The following is a 23,156-nucleotide window of genomic DNA, read 5'->3' on the forward strand; positions in this document are numbered from 1 at the left end:
CAACACTTTTGAAGGCAGCTGCCTGAAATATGCTTTAAGGGATACCAAAGTCCTAGATTCTTTACTGGATTTAACAACAGGTACTGGAACAAGATCACTGCAGGCATTTACACAGTCAACTGAATACAAAACATTCTAAAAATACTTTTGCTTGTCATAAAATAAGATTAGAAAAATATATGTACAAAATTCACATGAACAAAGGTAAGTACAAACAACTACCTGGGACTTCTGAGTTACAAACAATACACACTATTTGAAATGCAAAGGCGTTGCCACAGAAAAAGTTACTAATCCTGTTGGGGCAAAGTAACTGCACTGCTGTGTGGTTTGCACGGGGGAGGGAAGGAAAAAGAAAAGCAATTGCTTTATTAATTTTTTTGCAGTTTTGTTTTGTTTGATTTTTCAAAAAAAAAGCCAGCTTTTCAAATTACTTTTAACTGATAGATATAAATGAAGAAACTTATATTTATCAAATCAAGTATTAACAATCTAGTTAAACTTCATTTACTCCCAGAGATACCTTAGGGCTAATAGTTTAATATGTACCTTAATAGGTTGCCTTACTTTTATAAACTAGACAGCAAAATTGAAAGACTTTCCACTGAGACACTCTATTAGAAATATTCTTCTTCCTCAGCATTTTCACTTTGAGTGAATACGAAGTAAATCCACTTTACTTTGCTAATGAACCAGCTCTTTGTTCATTTATCTATCAAGCTATTTATAAATATCTTGCAATCACAGCATTATCTGGGGGCTAAAGAGCATGTTTCAACTCAAAACAAATGGACATGTCATCTCATGTCCTTCCATAAACAAAAGCTAAGGGCTTGGAATCCAGCAGAGATTTAACCTTGTAATCATGTCGCATATGTTCATTTTCATTGCTTTTCTTAGGTGCTTGTAGCAGTGTAAAATATGAGCAGTTGCCCTTAACTTAGGGCGGCCCTGAAAGCAATAAATTGTTGCACCAGCTGTAGGTGAGACAGGGGACACGTGTGGACACTGGGGAGGGTCCCCCTTCCTCAGCGTGCTCTGCTGGGTCACACAGACTGCCCAGGGACAAGGGGGAACTGCCTGCTCGGGCAGGGGAGCAGTGCCCATTGGTGGAGAGGAGGCAGGAACTCGCAGAAACCTCCTCAAACAACTTCTGAAACTTTACTTTTCCTCCGCACAAAAACCTACAACCCATGCCGACACAGCAGCACGTTCTGGCTGCGTGACCCTGACTTCTCACATACAAACAGGCATTTTTTGGTGACACGTTAAGTACAGCAGAATGTGAACCAAGTGGTAATTCAATAAAATGGATGTCCCAACTAGAAAAATTTGCAGCATATCCAGATAAAGTCACATTCTTCACATTTTAAAACTGAATATAATTTTTAACTCTGTTTTTTAACTCACACAGACCAAAGAAGTGTTCATGCAGTAATAATACTAAATGAATTTCTCCCTACTGGATTCCATGGCATCAACCAGCAACAGTGTAATGAACATGAAATATACTAGTTCATTTTGCACATTGTTATTTGTACATAAGCAAGTACTAAATAACTAACACTTAGACTCTGGCAAAAAGGTTAAATTGAAAGGAATTCTAAAAAATTCCCATTAATAACTCAAGATATAACTGGGTGTAAAAGCAAAAGAGTTATGACTAAAAAAACCCCAGTTTTTTAAGTGATTTCTTCACTCGTAGTGCTTTCAATTCTTTCACTTTAAAAGTCACGACACATTCCAAAAATTGTTTATTTAACCTTGCCTAATCAAGCAATGCAGGATATCAGAAAACCTTTATCCCCTGTTTTTTCACCTGGAATGAAACAATGTGCTTACCATATTCTGCAACCCCCTCATTCCCTAAATCCTACTGAGGATCTACATGGACGTGGAGTTCCTCTCCAGTTTATATCTTTCAGTAGCCTTAGGCAGAACATTACTATTTTTCTCTTTTCACAATTTTAAGCTCGGGTGTTGTTCCCAGCCTTTCCCACCCAGACCACTTCCATTCCCATTCCCATTCCACATTGAGCCACCTGAACCAGGGGGACTCTGCAGCCCCAACGCTGCTTCCCGTTAACACGTCCCACCGCGCCGGCCATCCCTTACCTACTGCTGTTTACTTGATCTGCGCTGGCTGATGTGAGCATGAAAGTGCTTGCAACTAAGAACACAAGGTGCTTACTGTCCCTCCTGAGGGACTGAAAGTATCCCCTTTTGTTTATACCTCAGATCCCAAAGTCCCAATAGCCTTTCTGTTGCTCGACTTTCACCTCCAAATAAGTTTATCCTCTACTAACGTACTTTTACCCAAAGAAAAAAATCTATTAAGAAGTTAAGAAGTGCTCAAACGTTACCTATGATATCAAAACATAGACTCAACGTCAGTTTCACCAACTGATACTGTAATTAATTTAAAAAGCAAAAAACTTTGGTATTTTAACAGATATCAAATCCTGGAATAAATGCTGTTAGAATTTTAGGGTTCTATTTGAACAGTTAAAGGAGAGACATCTGGCAATAATCTACAAATAAATACAGTGTCTCCATTCTTAGTTTCTCCTCCAAAACACTACCTAGGAAATTTTTGCAGCATGATTCATATAATCAACATGATACATTACAATGCCTTTCAAATAATTCCGAATACTTGGTTCATTCAATAAAGAGCTCACTTTTGAAAGAGAAAAGGGAACATGCCCTGCCAGAAAACTTGCTTTATTGACTCAGCCCTGCTGCCAGCAGGAACATGGTGAAGCAAACTCCAGGATTTCAAAAGCATTTTTTCACAGCGAGGGCAGAAACAGAAAGAGGCTTATTTACCGAAATGTGAGATCCCGCAGGCGAGGCCAGAGACGGTTTGAAATCCTCTTCTTTTAGTTCCAAAAGTTTTAATTTATGATGAAATCTGTAATAATCCTTTCAAGCTGCCAGGTAGAACGCACGCCATATCTCAGCCGTGTTTTCTTTCGCCCCTCTGCAGAGTAACTTTGTTATTTGCATAAAGCTTAGTCCTGGCCTATGGGACTTTTTGAACATCTACATGTTAGATTAGCTGTCTTGACATGCTCTATCAAGCATGACATCATGGATCTCCATGGTAACCTTAGCCACACCTGCCCAGATGCCAGAGTTACCTGTCATGTTCAGATCTAAATAAACACAACAAAAAACCCTAAACCACCATTTTCTAGGCAATCACCCCTGCAAAGGCACCAGAAGGATTTGAGTTTTGTTTTTAATTGATTGAAATCTGATTTCGTTTGCTAAGAAAATTTCTTCTTCACGGAGCACTGCCTGAAGCACTAGAGCTGCTCCTGACCCTTCCACACCTCCCAGCCTTTTTCCTAGTCAAACAAAAACTGAAAAAAGCTGTGGCAAACTTCTTCCAGCTCACTTTCTTACCCCAGGCTCACAAGCTCCTGCTCAGAAAAACTTCCACGCATTCATTTTTGTTCTCTGCCCCTCAGAAAGGTTTTTTTAGAGGTGACTTGTAAAACAGGTTCACAGCAGGGATTACCCCCTCCCATTGCCAGGTTAGCATTTTAACCTCTTAATTGCTAACTCCTTTTTATGTCTGCAGCTACAGACCTAGCTTTTACACTTGTTCCTACTTTCCTTCTCTGCTGACTGGAGTCAACCTCACCTAAGCAGGTGACCATGTCCTTCCATGAGCTCCACAGCAGATGATTCAAACTGTCTGAAACTAAAGATATCCCAGACTTTTTCTTTCTTGCTTTTTTTTTTTTCCTAACTTCCTTGGGGATTACATTAGCACCTTCCTTTCATTACCACAGGTGAGACAGTCTTGGCAGAGGCAATGTATTTAAAGCTCCTACAGAAACTTGCATTACCTAAAAAAAAAAAAATAAAAATTGTTCCTCAGCTTTACAGGCTTCCAGGTGGAGGGATCTCTGGTGCCCAGCTGTGGATTCATCTTAGAAGGGGGAAAAGCTGCAATGAGAGGGTGAGCTGCTGGGCTGTGGGTCACAGAAATGTGGCCATGGGGTGCTGCATTCTCCTGTGTTGGGGCACACAAGGCATGTCTGCACCCCCTCAGGCTGCTGCCAAGTCATGCTCCAGTTTACACAGACCAGCTTAGCTGCAGGCTATTTGCCTGGCTGCAATATCCCAAGCCCCTTGTGCAAATAAAGATGGCCCCTGCCTCTGTGAGCTTTCCTTTCCAGAACAGGCTATCACAAACAAGGCAACAAACCTTCGGAGGAGAGATGGTCTGTGTGCACAGCTGGGAGGTTTCAGGTCAACACATTAGCTAACCATCAGTAATCCCTGCTGGCATTTTACCTGGCCATGATTGTACTTCTGATTTGTGGCAGATTATCAGGAGCAGAATTGGGTCCTCGGGAGGCACATCCAGGGAGGTATTTATCTGAATAAATGAAGCCTGGAGGAAACCATTAGCACATAGTGGAAGATGCAGACAACTTTCAGCTGCCCTTGCTGGTGGAAGTGATACAGTAGGATGTGACAGCATATATGACATTTTTGCCCTGATGTTTATTTCCTGCAAACAAGGAGTCAGTTTGCCATACTCAGATAATGATGGCTAAAATGGACAAGAGAACAATGTCCACAAAGAAGAAACCAGACAATTACTAATCTAGATTTTCTACTGGTTGTGGAGGTGACAGGGTTTAAAGCAACCTGAAGGAGAAATTATATATATATATTTCAGCTGCACCATTTGACAGAGAGATTAGAATTAACTACTATCCTTGATAGGTGTCCTACAGTGTGGAAATTCCCACCATGGACAATGTTGCCTCTTTCCAGATACTGGAGCAGCAGAAGAAGTAAGAAGGGAAAAAAGGAACCTGGAAAATAAATTCTGACATTTTAATTTAAAATATGACATTTTAAATAATGTCTTCCCATACACCTTACAATTTTTTTTTTGTGATACACGTATATGTTGCATATGCATACCTACTACATGTGCATGTAATCTGTCTTCTATACCATTGCTACACATATATATAAGGGTAGAAAAAAAGAAGCATGGATGGTAAACATACATATACACCATTCAAGGCAAAATTATTATTATAGTATTATTCATGGAGTGGCTAAGAAGTCACACATTATACATACACATACATGCACACACACAGCTGTGTGTACATATATATATTTATACACACATACCTATGTGTATCCATATACAGTTACATATAAACACACACAAACACCAAATACTGATATGTCGGTGTGCACACAGAGACACAATTGGTAAGAAAATCCCCCTCTGAATTAATGCTATGATAATCACAGTCTTACTGCATTTGATGAGCCAGACAGTTGATACATCACATGCCAACTAAGCAACTTTCTTACAATCAACTTCTATTATTTATTTCTGCATGTTTTCATGTGGTTTTAGTTTGGTTAATACTTTTTTAAGTAAGGCTGAATGGCTGGAGTCTTCAGTATTTCCCACTTTCAAGAAATACATTTTGATGCTGTAATAGTAGTTTTAAAGTTATTTTGTTTTAAAAATTAAAATTGTTAAAAAACTCATTACGCACAACATATAATACATATGTCTAATCACCAAAAAGTAGAAGCAGGAGAATGAATTTTGCCCTCAATAAATTAGCACGGAAGACACATTTTAAACAAATATAAAGAGCAGTTACTGCATTCCTTCTGTAATTTACTGCCTTCAGAAAAGGCTCAAATTACAAAATGTGTAGGGTGTAATGCTGTAGGCTGTTCAAACTAGGTTTGCAGTGTCTGCAACACTGGAACTAAATATTTACATGACTCCAAAAGATCTAATCTCTGGATTTCGCCCCCCTCCCACCCCCTTTATTTAATTTGTATGCTATCTTTATCCACCACCCAGCACATTCCACACAGTCACTAAAGTTCATGGAAGAGATAAGTGGGGGAAAAAAAGTCAAGACTTTAAAAAGAAAGGAGTAAAACTGTTTAAAAATGAGGAATAGATCATCCTCATTAGAGCTGAAGTCTTGCAGCAATTTTAGCTGGATACAGATGGTTTCTAACAGTGATAGCACCTGGGATCTCTAGAGACCCTGTAAAAGAGAAGTTCTAGCAGTGAGTTAACAAATTACAATCTTTCTAAACCTCTAACAGTCTGATCTTCAAAGTCTCACAAGTATGCAAAGCTTCAAAGAAGCTTGGAATTCACTAAGAGCTTCCACAACAGAGTACAATATTTTTCCAACTCATTTTTATTCCTTATTTACACTTAATTTGCTGTTAGCATCGAAACACCTATAAACGACTAAGGGAAATGAACTTCTACAAAAAGGCTTGCTGTCAATCATTTGCTAAACCGAGAATAATGAGCACAAGATTTTTTAGACCAAACTCCAAATTCTGATGCTTGACTGAAAAAAAAATTAATTATGGAATAGATGATAGGTTGCAGAAACAGATTAAACTCCGTTACTGCACCCAAAACCAGAGCCCAGAGTTAGGCAGAGATCCTTGCACGGCAGTCCCTGAATGCAGAAGGTCGGCGTGCGGCAGCCTCCACCTGCTCTGAGAGATACATCAGCGTGTCAGCTCCCCTGTGACCCGGCATGGACTGCTGGCTGCTGGGAAGCAGCTGCAGGCAGAGGCACACCACCCTCAGGTATGCTGCTGACAGACGAATGTGGGTGTCAAAGCTCCCTGGAGGAGGCAGACAGTTATGGGTAAGTCTGTTCTGTTTGCATTACAAAACTCAAAAATAGAAAAGAAACAAAATGAAAGGGTAACACAGCCAGCTAAAGCATACAGACACACTCTGCAGGTATTTTCTTTTCTCCCAGGCAGTGGTGCCAATACTGAAAGTGTAACAGAAGTCAGCAGCTGTTCCAGATTTTCCCTTCAGCTGTGAAAAGTAGATTGAGACTCATATACTAAGATCAAGAGTCTCACCTTCACTCCTTCACTGTGCATGCTCTAAAAAAAAGGAAAAGCTCTTCAGAAATGTCAATTTCAACAAACAATTCCAAGGTAATACTGAACAGATTTATTTTGTTTCTTTGAATTTCAAGGCAACATCTGAATCACAGGCCACATCCAAAAATTTGTTTCATGCTTTGTTACATTCTCACCTTTTGTAATGAGGCAACACTGAGTTTTGTAGGAGTTATAAGGACCGTTAAACACACATGATAGAAATTTGACTTCCTTACCTGATCTCTTAGTCTCTCCTGGTGTCCCATTATTGCTGTGGCATGGTGGGGATATTTCTGTTTCAGATGCTCAAGAAAAGCCTCTCTCTTCCTGTCCATTTCTGAGGTTTGCATTCCCAGTATTTCTTTGGAACTGCGAGGGCCACCTACAGTGTGCCTCCGAGGGATGTTGCGGGTGGGCTTTGCGCTGGGAGAGGTGTGACTGCTCGGGGTGGAGAGCAGCTCTTTAGATCGGAGGCATTCTGCATCGTCCAGTGATGTCACATGCAAACTGGGTTTTACCTGGTCTGCAAAGAAATAAAAACCAAAACCAAACATAGTTTGTATTATAAAAACTTAATACCAACATTCACATTGGTAGCAGAATGGGAAAAAAGATTGATATGAAAGCTAGGTACTTTTAAAAGTCTGGCAGTGTGCAATGGCATGTTCTGCATCATTAGGCATATACATCTCATAGTAAGTGGCCCAGAAATAATCCCTTATATAAGCTATGCACATACTTATCTGCTTTTATCACACAATTGCAGTATTGCCTCACAGAAAAGTGAGTATCATTAAAGTGGATGTTCCTTTTATATCAACTTTACCTACGTGACTTGAAAAGAAGATCTGACAAGGCCCTTATTCCCTGACCTTTAAGATCTACAGGATGCTTTCTACAAGAAGAAACAGATTTCTTCAATAGGGTCCAGTACACTTAATGGCCCCATAACTAGTATACTTAAGGATACAAACTGATAAAATTCCTTTGACAGAGCAGATTTGTAATCCTTAATATTTTTTTCAGTGTGTTTTCAGCATGTTCTGAAACACCTAGGAAATAGTAAGAGGGTTTGGGAGTCTCTTTTTCCTGATTTTTGACTGTGGTCTGCTTTTAAATTTCATGGATCTCCCTCAGATTTTATATGTCTCAGGACAGCAGGCTGGAAAATTCTACATCATTTTTCCATAAACCATTTCTTAAGAAATAGAACAAAAGCAAGTTCTGTGGGATCTAAAAAAGAAAAAAAATCAGATAAATTTTACTACTTTAAAATCTACTTTAAGACCAAAGACCACGACAACAGTTGTAAAGAGATAGGCAGACACTGTGGGTATGTAAGTGCTCGCTTATCTTCAGGTAACTCTGTAACATGAACCCTCTGGTGCTCAAAAAATTGTAGACTGGAGCCTTGTTACCTAATACCTTTGAAAAAAATCCCTCACTCCTTTGTCAGCAAAGGAAAAAAACCCCAAAAACTAACAAAAACCTGAAGTACTGAAAAGGCCTCTCCAAGTCTGATGTGGCCTTCCTCATCTTTACCAGACAGACTCAAACTCAGACGTCCCTGACTGTTAACCCTTGCCAGCACCTCCCCAGGAGCAGGGAGCTCCTTCTTCTACCTGTTTTGAATAAATCTTTATTTCTCTCTGTCTGACACTTGTTGCCTCAGAGCCCCTTTCGCCCACGTTGAGCCGCCATCACACAGCACCACTGCTTGGAAACAGGCACCTACTCGCTTTTTTTAATGGTTCAGTCACTCATTCTGACACTGTGTGGTAGGCACACCACTTGCCTCAGGACTTTATGCTGATGATTCTCAGGTTTCTGGTGTGCACAATAGCCTGACATGTGCCATGGAACCTCAAGCCCCAGTAATAAAGCAAATACTCCAATGGTGGAGCCACTGTTGGATGTCCCACCAACGCACATAGGGAATCCATTTCCTTAGGCTCCATAACAGAACTTGGCACTGGATGGTCCTCAAAGACTTTGCACATTTCAGTAAACTCCCTATACTGTCCAAGGGCTCCAAAATGTTCCACAATGTCCTCTTGTCTGCATTCATGGAAACCTATCCTGAAAGCAGATGCAGGCACAGGGGTCCAGACTGCAGGTGACACCATGGTTTGATGAGCAGAGATCTGGACACGACTTTGTGAGCAGGTTTGGTCCACAGGGAGGTCTTACTCTTACACAGATTCAAAATGTCATCTGTGGTCTTCACATCAGCTTCTAAGACCTTCTTAGCAGCACAATCCTGGTTAAATCCCCAGAGCAGCAGCCTCACTTTCATGTACAAACACGCATACACTCAACTTTTTCAAGCACAACTCAATTAAGAAACATCCATCCTCTCTGCTTGTTGAAAAGTCATGAGCCACTAGGTACACTGAGCTTGCCTGAGAAAAATGGCAAACAGGAAAGTTTTGCTTGCAAGAAGCCAGTGTGGCTACTCCAGATATACTCAGTGAAAACAGCTTCTGAAAGCTGCACAGTCATTCCGATGGATTTTACATGGGAGGGAAACTAGGTGGGTTGGGGCTGGATGGAATTTACCACCTTTAATTTGTTGTGCCAAGAGCCTAGAGTTTATATCCCTCAGGCTGCTGGAAAAAAGGCACAGACATAAAATAAGGGATTTTCTTGGATCTGGAGGAAGTCAGCATGAGCTCGGGTGACTGAGTGCAGCAATTTGGTATAAACCCTCAAAGTACGGTCACAGCAGCAGTTTCAATGACTGAAGTGACGGCAGGCACTTCCTCAAGAAGGCAGGTAGGTAAACCTGTGCTGACAAGCACAACCCAGAACTCATAAGTGTGTATTTTGGGTCCTAAATCTCTCTCATGCAAAGTCTTCCCCTACTTTGCACTTCTGTCATTTCAGTAGTTTAAGAAAGAGCTAATTATTTGGCATATAAAGAGACATATCAAGCAAAGTGTTTTACCACTGTTTGTTATTAGGTGAAACCTTGAAAAGGAATCAAAAATAACATACTTTTCTTATACAGTATTAGAAAGATCAACAAATTCTCTTATTTTTCCTTCATATATTCAGAAAACACTGCATAAATACCAGTGAAAAGAAAGGAATGTAAACTATGCAAACTAATTCCTCATCTTGCCAGAAAGCTGACTTGGGCATCCAACAAGATCCTGATCCTGCATCATTACAGCAAATTACTTTCTTTGCAAACTAAAATCTATTGTGTTTCAGTATGGGTCTTTTCTCTACTGACTGCTGAAAAAAAACCAGTTTTGGACCACTTTCTGGACAGGGATAAGTGACTTCATTGTCACTTGCCTAGGGCTGAGCACTGGGCTGTTGAAACTCCCCTGTGGATCTCGAGACACATAAATTGTACAGATACTGTGTTTGCCACAGTGCTATAGGGAGGAAAAACAGAGAGATTTTCTGGATTTTGGAGTGCTCAATAACATAGTGGGTAAACCTTCCATATCTTCCAAGTGAAGATAATAGGCCTAGCAAATCAATCTCCACAGACAACTGTGAAATGTGTGAAACATCATGTGATGGTTCCCAGATGAGTGCTAAAAGTAGGAAAAAGATAAATTATGCAAGTACCCTCCTAAGGAAAGGAGCAAAGAGAAGGCAGTAGAAAACACAGAGGTGTGAGATAAGCTTGTCTCCCTCTCTCCCTCCCTCATTTTCAGAAGCTAAAAGTTAAAGGTCTTTCTGTTCAATAAAGCAGCAAGTCTGGAGGGCAACTAAAAGCAAGACTTGCTGATTGACAGGAAGGAATTTGGTTATCCAAAGGCATGAGTAACTCTTACACTTAATTTGCTTCTCTGAGCTGAAAACAAGTTTCAAGATTTCTTAAAATCACCAACATCACCCATTACTCCAGTAAAGACCCAGGTCTGCAGTGTAGAGGGAGTATGCCTAGGATAAGCAGCAAGATTATCATGACAGATTAATGGCTGTGAGCTAGGAGAAAAAGAATAGAAAAATAAAAAAGTCCTTTGATAATGTCCTGGTATGTAATTCTTTTAAGTCACACCCTCCATGAAGTCTACAAAGGTCAGGAAAGTCACTTTGCTTCATTACTTTAAATGCTATGAAGATTTTAATAGTCCTGTTTTGCAAGCCAGGTGACATGAGAAAAGAACATTTTCAGGATAATTTCAGAAAGGAACAAGTGTAGACCTGACTGATACTGATACTGTGAAACTGAGCCTTGAAGCAAACCCCATTCAATACTAACATTTTAAAAAAGAATATGGATTTAACAGCATGAGTCAAACCAACCTCTGTTACATTTATGTTAGCCGTAAATTTGATATTATTTGGCATTGTTCTAATTTACTTCACTGCCTTTACAATTAGCTCTCTTTCCAATGCAAATTTTGGAAAGGGGCCAAAACTACTGCATTTGGTTATGAGCTTTCAGCACTCAACATTTTTGGGAACCATAGAATCAGTCTGGCCAGCCCTCTGTTTTCCTAGCTCCACATGTATCTGAGGCAGTTTCATACAACCCCTACAGAAGAAATGTGTTACTGAAGGCAGTTTTTTTCCCTAGTCAGACACATTCTTGAAGTGAAGATTTCCGTCCCACTAAACATAAACATACACAGACAAAGGTTACTTGCAATGCTCAGTAATTTTACTTGAAAAATAATCCAAAAGAGTATAAATCAATTAATGAATACCCAATTAAAAAAAAAAAAAAAAAAGGAAGAGCATTTATTTTCCTCCTAAATTGCTAATACACTATTTGTTGGCATTCCATGCTCATAAACTAGTGTGATTTTTTTTAAACCACATGAACTATTTGTTTTACAGAAGCACAGTAACACAACTTTTCCTGAAGTGTCTTTGAGGAATACAACATGCAGGAAATGGGAATGTTCACAGGTGTCCCACAAACACTGTAATAGATACAGATTAGATAAGTTGTTTGTCAGGCTACCTGGATGTTCTGTTTCACATGGAATGGCCCATGTAGAATTCTCCAGGAAATAGTTTTCGTTCACTTTTTAGGAAATAGATAGCGCAGCAGTGAATGTGTGAATGCACAGCGGCGGAGCCGCCGTGGAAACCCCGCTTGGCTTCGCTCCAAAACAAACCCCAGCGGTTTCACTCAAAGTAAACTAACCCTGTCACAATCTGCCGTGGATCTCCCTCTTTCAACAGACACCCCGGGGTAAAGATGAGCTCAAACCCACTTTTAGGAAGGAAGTGCTATTTCTCTGCCATAGCTGAGGCTGGCAGAGCGTTTAAAGGGAAGGGCACACGCTTTCCGCACCTCAGCCTCCGCACCGGCAGGATGCCGCATCCCTGACAGCCATGCAGCGTGCTCCCGGCTCCGCGGGGCACACAGAAATCTCTCCAAAGAGAAAGTTAAACTCACAAAGTTTCAGTGTTAGGGAATGTGCACAGCAGAGCCATTAGTACAAGAAAAAAAAAAAAAGATTTCTTTTTCCATGCATTTTGCCTCCAGTTATATAAAGCAGCAACGAGGGACATGCTTAAACATAACTCCATCTTTGCCTTACTTATACCGCCGCTTACTTACCCCTCGTCTGCCTGCTGTCTGCTGGGCAAGCCAGGCACAGCTCAAGTTTCTGGCTTTCATTTTCCTCCATTGTCCCTGCCTAGCGCACACGCTCCCCTCTCCGCTCGGAGCCGCAGCGCCCGCACGGTGAGCGCGGGCCGGGAGCAGGAAGGAAGCGCCGGAGCCCCCGCGCAGCCCCAGCCCCAGCCCCAGCCCCGCCGGCCCCGGGGGCGCCCGGCCCGGCCCGGCCCGGCCCCAGCAGGTGACGGCCCCGCCGCCGCCCCTAGCCGGCCCGCGCCCCGCCGCAGCCGCGCCGCCCTGTGAACGGCAACATTTCCAACGCGATTACAGGCCTGAGCCTCCGCTGGAATCCGGACCCGCAGCCCTTTAAATCTCTGTCATGGGACAAAAGCCTTTCCACACGGTATTTTTTTTTTTTTTAAGCTCATAACCACCAAGCCCACAAACATTCCTGATAAATGCTCCTCTGTCTTTTTTAGCGTCTAGTTTAAAAGTAATTCATTATATAAACTCTTTGAGGTTTTGTTTTCAGTTGGATTCTTTCAAGCCGCTCAGAGAATGAATTGGGGAAAAAATCAAGATACAGGAATTCAACTTTAGCGAAGCCAATAAAAATGAATGGTAGCAATATGTAAGCAGGGACTTGGGTTAAGAGGGATTTCGAAGCCTCGGTAGCAAAACATATAGAAACATGTAACTAATTCTCTTTTGGCAGATCAGAGGCCAGCAGCCTGCATGAAAATCAATAGATCTACCAGGCTGCAAGGCAAAAAAATAGTGTGTCTCAGAAGGATGAGATCAAATCCCACAGATTCCAGCAGATGCCACATGTGCTGATTTAGCAGAGAATATCAGACTGATTTAGTCTATCCAAATCATAACACTGAGTCAGAGATGGTGGAACAAACTTAGTGTTGAGTTACAGCATCAAGACCAGAAAGTTTATCCACAGACAACTTCTGAATTAGATTAAGAACAAAAACTGAGATATTAATAGAAATTGGCAATTTCTCACTTAAATTCATACTCCAACACCAGGTAGCAGTATCTTGCATGTCTTTTTAAACAGACCTGGTATAATATGGTCTTCCAAGTTTTCCTCAACTCTGACTTCAATATAACATCAGCCAAATTGTTTGCAATGACCTCTCAAATACCCAGTCCAGACAGGCTAGGAAAATTCCCCTACATTTCCGTCTACATCTTGATCTGGCAGAAATGTCATCCTGTCTACTTTGATTATTGAACACAGAAATGTTTTGTGTATATATAAATTCAGTACAGAAGCTCCAGGAGGATCACTCTCCTCATGCTCCTATGCTCTCATTTCCAGGAAAAAAAAAAAAGGTTTTGAGTAAATTACAATGAACAATTGATAAATGAACAAAACTATTGTTCATTAGTTCAGACATACATATTCTCTAGCACTTCAGAAATATTTATTTTCCTTTTTAACAACTAATTCTGTATGGTCTTAGAATCTGGCAAAAGTCCCAGAAATCTGACATGGAAAACACAGAAAAGATGAAAATACAATTTAAACATTAGCACTGCTATTTAAGGTCTGCAGTACAGTGCTCCCAGCAGAATACTCCTATGCCTGCAATTATAAAGAAAACAGTGTGATTTTATTTAGAATAGTGTTTTTACTGGCCCTGGGTTCCTCCGGCTCATCCTGATTGTGGACTATTTTAGGAGAAGAAGTGATAGCCAGCCATCCCACTCATCTGATGTTTCTTTTGTGATATAAAGGAATGTACCTTTAACACCAAGATTTCCCAAAGTCTGGACAATCACAATAAGCCTCTTGCAATTTACATTCACAGCCAACTGGAAGCATGAGAGGTTTCTTGCAGGAATAGTGGACACTGAACACCTCCAGCTTCAAGAAATGTAAAGTAACTAAGAAACTCTGATGGAAAAAGAAAGCCAGTGTGGTTGCCTGGAGCAGGACCATGAAAGCTGTACCAAGACATTATCTGTACACAGGGTCCAGAAACTGAGAGTTCAGAAACTAAGGGCATTTAAAAAGCCCTTATCCTAAAATAACACAAAAGGAAGTACAAAACATACTAGCATTAAATGCCTTAAAGGAAGGAACTTTTTCAGTCTTGTACAAAACCAGGGTTAGCTGTGGAGGTCAGTAGTGTTTGTACCAAGAACCTTAATAAAAACAGAATCAGTGCACTCTAGCTCCTTAAAAGGCTTTCCCTCCATCTATTGTGGGGAAGAATACCTAGAAAATTAGTCTAAGACCAAAATAATGATGACAACAACAACAGCGACAACAACAGCAACAACAACAATAATAATCATTAAAATTTAACTCTACTTTTAGCCAGCACCTTTGGTTTCCATAGCCAAGAGCACAAGACAGAGTTGATCTCTTGACTTTCCCAGTCCCAGTGGGCAGCCAGGTGCCCTTTGGGACAGTGCCAAACTGGTTTGGAACTGCTGCTCTCATGGCCACAGCAAGATGCCCCACTGCTGAGACTGACAGTAAATGGTACTGATAGTGCTGCTAAGGGGCCTGAGCAAACCAGACACCCAAAAGGTAGAGATGGTCTAAGAGAGGTTGTTTTTTTTGGTTGTGGACCTGTGACTTGAAAACTGGGCGTCAGCCTCGGAGAACTTCTGCAGCTGCAGAAAATAGATTCTCAAACAGGATTAAACAGCATTGGCAAAGGAAGACACTAAAGATGGCACACTTTGGTATCATCAGAATCAAACCAAACCGAAGAGCCTGCCCATAAACCATAATCATCACTCAGGAAACATAATGACCTCTGCTGCTGCTCAGGACAGGGAGCAACTGGCACAACAAAGTCTCAAAGCATGTCTCATTTTAGGGGAAAATTCCTTGGCCTCAAGCTGGATTTAATTTGTGTATCTAACAATGCCATTCCTTACAATGTTACCAGAGTCTGTTTAGAGAATTAGTGAAACTCCTTTAGCAGCTGGAGACAGCCAGAACCATTATATTATTAGGCTCAAATAAAGAGCACCCAGTACAGTCACTGGGATGAATCACTACAAACAAGTTAAATAAACTTGATTAACCAGTTCACAGCACACAATCAGCATTTGTTTATCTGTAGGATCAACAATAACAGTGGTTCCTTTTAATTACTGTGCTCAGATCTGGGTCCATCAATATCAAAACAATGCACAGAGAATAATTGCCAACAGGTTATGATGTTTTAATTGTGTTTAAAATTAATGTCCCAGAGCGACTTCAACACTTCTGGATTTAGCATGTGTGTAAGAGGAACAATTAACAAATTCTGGCTGCACTCAATTAGTCAAGTTTATATTACAAAACAATGACTCCATGGCTCTAGCAATTATTCAGAGCTGAAAATCTGGGAAGGTAATTATTAATAGTTAAATCATAAGAAGTGTTCCATAATTAAAGACTTGTCTCAAGGTCCATGTGAAATCCTGTTGCCACTGTGAAAAATGTCATGAATGCTCTCCACAGGAACCAGTCTGGCACTTTTTGACCTGTTGTCCAGAAAAAAATACTAGACCTGGAGTGGTGAGGCAGAGGGGAATTATGAGCACTCAAGTGGGTCACACTGCAGCACCTTTCCAAGCCTTTATATGGCCAGAGATGACTTGGGACTGCCCTGCAGGAGGGGAGCTTCACAAGGATGCTCCAGCATGTCAGCAAACCTCCCCTCTGTACTCTGGGGAGTCATGAGTGGCTATTCACTACCAACCAGTCAGATTTGAAAGGGAGAAAGGAACTTCATCCAGAGAAAGAACACTGTGATGAAGTTCTGATTTCCTCCTTGGACAGCAGAGAGCAGCTTCAGGGCTGCAGCTTGTTTGAACACATCTCTGTTCTCATTCATCCTCAGCATCTTCACTGCCAGGCTGGGTGGTGATCTCTCAATGTTTAAAATCAAAATAGACTCAATTCTGAAAGAAGAGGACTGTGTTCAGATAGCATATTATCAAAAAAGATACAATAACAGCCAGTAGCTTGTACAAAATGAAAAAAATGAAAAAAAAATTCTGTGGTCTATCAATATGAATCCATGTAAATACATCTGGAGGCAAAGAGGCTTAATTTTTAAACTAATTGTTTATTGATTAGGTATTGTAATACCTAAAGAATTCTAGATCATTAAGATATGGAGGGGGACTTTATGATCATTTGGTCTCATCCACTTGCTAATAGATCTCAATGAAGTGGGTCCTATTTTTAATGCAAGCACAGTGGTTAAAATATTCAGTGCTTAAATTAAAAGAAAACATCTGAACTTGATTTTAAAAAGTACAATGACAACCTAAAGCAACTTCTGGGATTACTTAGCATGAAATTACCTTCCCTGTTAAAAATCTGTGGAGAGTTTCAGTATTTATACACTGTACATTCCAGTTCAGTTAAGAAGTCTCATACTTTGAGGAAAAATTAGCCCAAGGAGTGAAATGGTAACACTCAGCTGAAGCAAAAAGTAAATTGAGTATGAGTTTTTCTGCTCATCTCCACAACAGAATTTCATGGTCAGACCTGCAGGTTTCAGCTCTTCAGAAATGTTGAGGCTTAACAGTGGTGCCAAGAATCCGGCCTAATCACTAAAACAATTATACAAAAGAGTGACTAAGAAGTGGAACATTAAATATTCAGGCAGAAGATATATTCATCCTTCAATTCCATTTCAAATACAGCTCTGGGAAGTGGCTATAATCACCTGTCACTTGGCTTTGCCAAGCTGTCAGGTGCTCATCTCCAACTAACACATCCATTTTTGTGCACTCCAAAAAACATTTTTTTCAAGTTCACAACTCTCACACCTGGACTTAAATCATGTTAAATAGGTTATATTTTCTGTTTTCCAAGTTTACTTTTTGTTTCCTTCCTCTCCCTTCAGTATTTTAAATAAATTAAAAGGTCTGAAAGCAGTAAACACTTTTGCATGCCCTAAATCAAAATGAGAAAAAGAACTGTGGTCATCACAAAGAAGTGCTAACATTCTAGTGAGGACACAAACAACAACAAAAGAGAGGTGATTTTGTTCTTTCATCAGTAACTTTGTCTCCCTCTCTAATTTGGAACAAGCCCAAGAAAGCTAACAGTAGATACAGTTTAGCATGAGTTCCCTTTCCGTCGCCCAAGGGAAGACTGAACAGAGCTAAATGAGCATAATTACAGGATCTATGTTTCTGCCTCATGCAATGGAACACCTTTTTTCAGCTTTTGTACCCTCCTGCTGCCATCCCAGCACCAAACTAATATTAATAATATTAATATGATTGCCCTGCCAGCAGCACAGCCAGCTCGGGGCTGGAGACCCTGACATGCCCCAGCTCCTCTGCCACCCGCCAGCCTGGACTGCCCTTCCTCCACACATCACATTTTCACACAGGAAGGTGAAGAAAGAGATCAGCCTGCCAACCCTGAAACAGAAAATGTGATCATGTTTCTGTAAGGTACCAAACAAATTACTCTGTGAAAGCAAAACATGCCTTACATTGCAGAAATTTTAATCACTACAGTTTAATGGAATAAAAAGCAATATGTGGGTGGAAAGAACAGTGAAGGGGATTGTTTCTGAAGGAGGTGGACAAAAGGGAAGGGGGAAGGTTGCTTTAAAGTACATCTGCTCTAAAATCAATTTCTATTTCTCCTCAGTGTAAAGCATTTTGATTTTGATAAGTTCACTTTGGATGAAGTGACTCAAAGAGAGCTCTGGTTGAGTTTGGATTCAAATTGATCCAACTTTTTAGCAGTGCCAGAAGAACGGACTTACTGCTTGAAACACTGATTATCACTGATTTCATGGACATCTGCAGGATCCGGTTGTAAATTTATGAGGAAAGAGCTTTAGTGATCAAAAGTACCAGGAGCTGCTCTACATAAAGTACATTTGTACTTGGAAATAATATGAGAGATCCTTTATTTCAGCTTTTACCAAATATACATTCAGTTTATAAGATTGTCAAGTGACTGCTTGAATAAACAGGAAATACAAAGTATACTTCAATGGAGACTGGGTTCAGAAATAAAGTAATAGTTCAAGTTATGCTGTGACTACCATAACCACCTACTTATCAATCAGTATTTCTGATAAATAATCTACCACCAAAAAAAATTCAATAAAAAATTCGTAAATAATGATTAGAAATATAACACAATGGCACCAGTGTTGCCAACCCACAGGATTCACATAATTCATGATGATGGTCTTTCTCAAAAAGTAACACTTTTGGGAATAACATTCATTTTATTAATCTCTGGACTGTACCCAATCATATATTTGTTTCCGGACTGTATCCAATCATATATTCGACTTTTCTCAACAATGTCACTGGGAAGAGCTAGATTTTTTTCTCAGAATCAGACTAAAATCAAGTGAGAGCTCAGGACCATTGTGACTGAATGAGTTGGACATTTAAAATAATTTTTTCTCCCTGTCATCACAACAATGGCAATATTATACAACAAATTAAAATCTGAATATCTGAAAAGAGATAAAGACAAGTAGAATAAATTCTTACAGCTTTGTTTCTATGCAGATCTGATTTCTAACCCAGCAGGGATGGTCACAAGTTGTGGTATGTAAAGCTTTTATTTCTACCCTTTGGAGGGCACCAGCCTCTGAGGGCAGATGTAAGAGCAGATGTCTAATGTAGACCTTTCAACTTGTAAATGTATCAACGACCTCTCCCACAGTATGCACATCTCCCTCCTTCAAAGTGCCTCTCTGACCTCCCCAGACCATGCTCATGCTATTATTAAGACAGCTGATTAGTAAGAAAGCAATTGGAGTTGACAGCAGTGGCACTGCTGTTCTTTTTCAGGCCTACCCAGTCTGTTCTGCTGGGATGCACTTACTAATTCACTCTTCAGTATTTAGTGTTTCATAGCTTTAGGGCAACAGGGACCATTTGATTATCTTGTCTGATTTCCCATCTATCACAAGCCATTAAATTTGATGTAGGATCCTTACACAAAAGCCAAAAGCTTAAATGAGATGAAGAAGACATTGCTGATCTCCAGACACCAATGCTGCATCTGCACTAGCATTTGTTTAAAACCCCACCACACATGCAATGAGATCCACCCAGATGGGCAGCATAAGAAAGTGAAGGACATCAAACTCCTGTCTGAGGGAGCTTAACCCTGAGCAAAGTTCTCTCCTCTGCCTTTAATCCCCCACATGAGACACCTACCTTAAAAAACCTCCAAACCATCCTAACCAAAGATGTGATGCACACATCCAGTCACTGAATCCAGCACAGTCCATCTTTTATGCATGACAAAAAAACCTGAAAGGAAAAACACCTCAAAACATACCTGTCCTGATATACATGGAAGGGAACAAATCCTCTTGAGCACTGCATGTTTTCTGCTGCAAGGTGCAAGCCCAACAGCTGATGACAATCACTGCCTTTAATACAGAGCTGCCACTGCTGTTATTTGAGGGTGTTTCAGCAGGCAGGACATGGCTGATGGAGCTGCTGACTCGGGCATACCACGTCCAGCAGCAGCAGGACTGCCACAATCCTCCACCCAGCAGCAAACACCCACTAAATACAGGCTTTCTTGCTCCTCAAATAGCTCAATGGCTTTGAAAATATACCTGTTCTCATTTCACACACTGTGTAACAGTTAACTAACTCATATTTAATTACCCTCAGTGCTAAGAACTTGCACCCTATTTCTTCATGGCAAAGTTGCCTTAGCTTTTCCTTTTTTCCAAGGATCAGTTTTATTTCCCTTTTTTAGCCAGACCCACCAGTGCTGTATGACATGTGCTAGGTAGGAAAGCCATCTTGCAGGCTCCTCCTCACTCACTCACATCAGCTGAGCTCCATAAAACTTGCATTATCTTTTTGTCTCAGTTTACTTTTTGGAAAACAAGTCTTTGCCTCTTTTCACTTTTCTTTCTAGTATCTTCATCATCTCCTTGCAGTACAGCTAGTGGGATTGTCAGAGCCCATTCTTCTGAACTTAATATACTCACAGTAAGAAAAGGGTACATGACCTAAATTTACCTCTGAAAGCACTGCTGCAGCTGGATGCTGCACGAGAACACAGAGCCCCCAGGGAAAGGGAACCTGAGGCTGGGGCACTCTGGCCAGCCAGGACAGGAGCCTGTGGCTGCAGCAACCTCCTCCCAAAAAGGGAAAAAATGTTTCAGGTTCTGCAAGGGTAAAATGTCCAAACACAAAGTGAGATACTGTGTCGTGACTCACGTCGTATCTTATTCCTCCTACAAGGGGAAGTCTGCTGCTCCTGTGCAAGAAGATAAAAAGGGAGGAAAAGTAACAAAGCTCTGTCTCATCAGGCCACAAGAAGCATACAGAACTGCCTGGGGTGAGGACAAGAATAAGCAACGTCAGCATAGGAAGGTGTCACACCAGGTTTAAGGTTTTTCAGTGATAGAGTCTGTCTCTCTCATGAATAAATACATAACCCAGGACAATTTAATTCCAACTGTTCTGTATTTCTTACAAAAATGTTTCAAACCACAGGATGACTCACAGGTGAGCATTCCACTGACAACACAAAGTGACATTTTATTAGGTATGTCCCTTTACAAACTAAAGTCTGCACTGAGATATACAAATATGTCTCCTAACACAGCACATGCCTTTACCTGCAGCACAGTGCAGGGTAGGGAACAGGCAGTAAGTAGTGACAATGACAGCTTTTCCTCAGTCCAGAAGAAAAGGCTGTTAAATATTAATTGGCAACATAGACAATATGCAGCTTTTACTGCATATGTAAATACTACAATACTCTGATTTCCAAGACTCATTTGCAAAATGTAACTCTGTAATTTGTTCAATCTTATTTATGATTTTCATACTAGTCTTTAATATTTTATAACTAATATAATAAAGTCCAGTAATAAATTCCCTTTTTTCCTCACCCCCCTTTTGCTTTTTTGCTCTAGAACTGCCATTAAAAGATAATAGTTCAAAACTGCAGCTGGAATGATATTTAAATCTCTTCACCAGCTGGAGGATATTCTGGGCAAAGTGCTAGAAGGAAAGAAGCACCAAGATCTCTTTGAGGCAAGATACAATATTACTTACATGCCTCCATTTCAGTCTTACAAGCTCCTGTAAGTCCTCTCTCACAACAGAGAGTAACGCAGGAGTGCCCTTGGAAGAGGGTGAAGGAGTAAGTGAAGGATGAGCTTGCAGCCCATGAGTAGTATTCATGTAATGCTTTTAGTCTGCTCTTCTGCACTGTCTTCCAAAGTGCCTAAACTCAGCCAGAAAACACAGGCTGAATGCCTCAGTCAGGGGTAAAATGCTGCAGGCAGTAATTATCAATCACTTTCTTTTTCCAACCATCAAAGAAGGTAATTTGTTTGTTTTCCCCACCCAGCAAGGAAAAGACTGGGTGGTCTTCTGACTTCAGAGTCTGAGAAATATTCCTTTCCAGGACGGGGCTACCCCAGGCCCCTTGGGCAGCATGAGGTCCTTTTTCAGCATGGTCTCACACTGTACTCGATTTTAGCCACAGACATTAAGACTGTGGCAATGTTTTGCAAATCATCACTAAATACCTTTTCTTCATAGTGCCATGTAAATCTTGGGAGCGTTTCCAAGAAAGGAATAAAGCCTTGCTTGTGGAAAGGTAACATGTTTCCAGTTCCTCAGCTGTCTTCATCAGCATGGGACTGCCATGCCACCGAGATTTTTTACCAGGTTAAAGACTAATTCCTCTCCATTTTGCAGTAGTTGTTACCAGTTGCAAGAACATAGTTGCTTTGTTCAATATGTAAGTAACTGTGAATTCTGATGGTGTTATTTCATTGAGGGAGAGACATCCCAATTAAACATTAGCATAAAAACTCCAGCACCTTGCAGGAAATTCAAACAATTATCCTATTTATTTAAAAGCATCTCTTGGATTGCTACACATTCAGACTTCAAAAAATGATTTAAATTTTTTGTTTCCCATTCCCTTCTTAAACAGTGTACTTCTGATAGTACCTATGCTGAAAGCCATGCCAGTTAAAGTTGTTTGCGTACTGAAAAACCGAAGTCATGGAGTGTTCAATGTTGCAATTCAGTCTCCCTTTGCAGTGAAAGGAAGCTAGGAGAAAATGGGACAGGAACCAGGCTGAAAAGCTTTCTGAAAGCTGCAGCTGCAGCCAACAGCTGAAATTTAAAATCAGACATTATTTTCTCTCCTCATCTTGTGGGCTCTGCTACAGTTTCAATAAACCACAAATTTAGCCACAGAGGCACTATCACTTGTAATTTTCTTTTGCTGATGGAGCTAAAATAAGAACCATTAACACTTCCCCAACTTCAGAAAGCAGCGTATGTCACTCTCCAATAGGGCTCTTGACAGGTTCCATGTGGACATGTTAGGCAAGTAGCAACCCCCAAATGCAGCACTGTGAAATTAGCAATTTAATATTACAGAGAGAACCTGAAGAACAAGATCATATGGGTCAAGGAAGGCACAAGCAAGAACTGCTGCCATTTTCCAACCCAGTGGGAGAACAGACCTGTGACAGCCAGCAGACATGGCTCCCTTGGATTTCCAGAGGGCATGTAGCAACATCCCTGGTGAAGAAACAAAGAGAGGAGATCTTCCCACTGATAAAAATCTAAATAAAGATAGGAAGAACCCTAAACCCTTTTTGTAGGTACAAAAGCCAAATTTCCCTGGAGATGTAGATAATCAATCACACAG

At 40.6% G+C, this 23,156-nt stretch overlaps 1 protein-coding gene across 8 annotated transcripts in view; it reads right to left on the reverse strand.

The window, feature by feature from the left end:
* The window catches only part of KIAA1217 (KIAA1217 ortholog), a 355,251-nt gene that overhangs the window by 163,969 nt on the left and 168,126 nt on the right, over positions 1-23,156 (reverse strand). For 6 of the 8 annotated variants that reach the window (XM_059470051.1, XM_059470003.1, XM_059469995.1 and 3 more), the window contains exons 1-2: positions 12,482-12,592; positions 7,179-7,465 (exon numbers count right to left, since the gene is read on the reverse strand). In XM_059470051.1, the coding sequence (XP_059326034.1) occupies positions 7,179-7,465; positions 12,482-12,551 (357 nt within the window). In that variant the 5' untranslated portion in view covers positions 12,552-12,592. Of the gene's footprint in view, positions 1-2,829; positions 2,871-7,178; positions 7,466-12,481; positions 12,593-23,156 lie in introns of those variants that run through there. The other 2 variants (XM_059469976.1, XM_059470041.1) reach the window with 2 other exon arrangements.

This window comes from Ammospiza nelsoni, chromosome 1, assembly GCF_027579445.1.
Source record: "Ammospiza nelsoni isolate bAmmNel1 chromosome 1, bAmmNel1.pri, whole genome shotgun sequence".
NCBI classification, from domain to species: Eukaryota; Metazoa; Chordata; class Aves; order Passeriformes; family Passerellidae; genus Ammospiza; species Ammospiza nelsoni.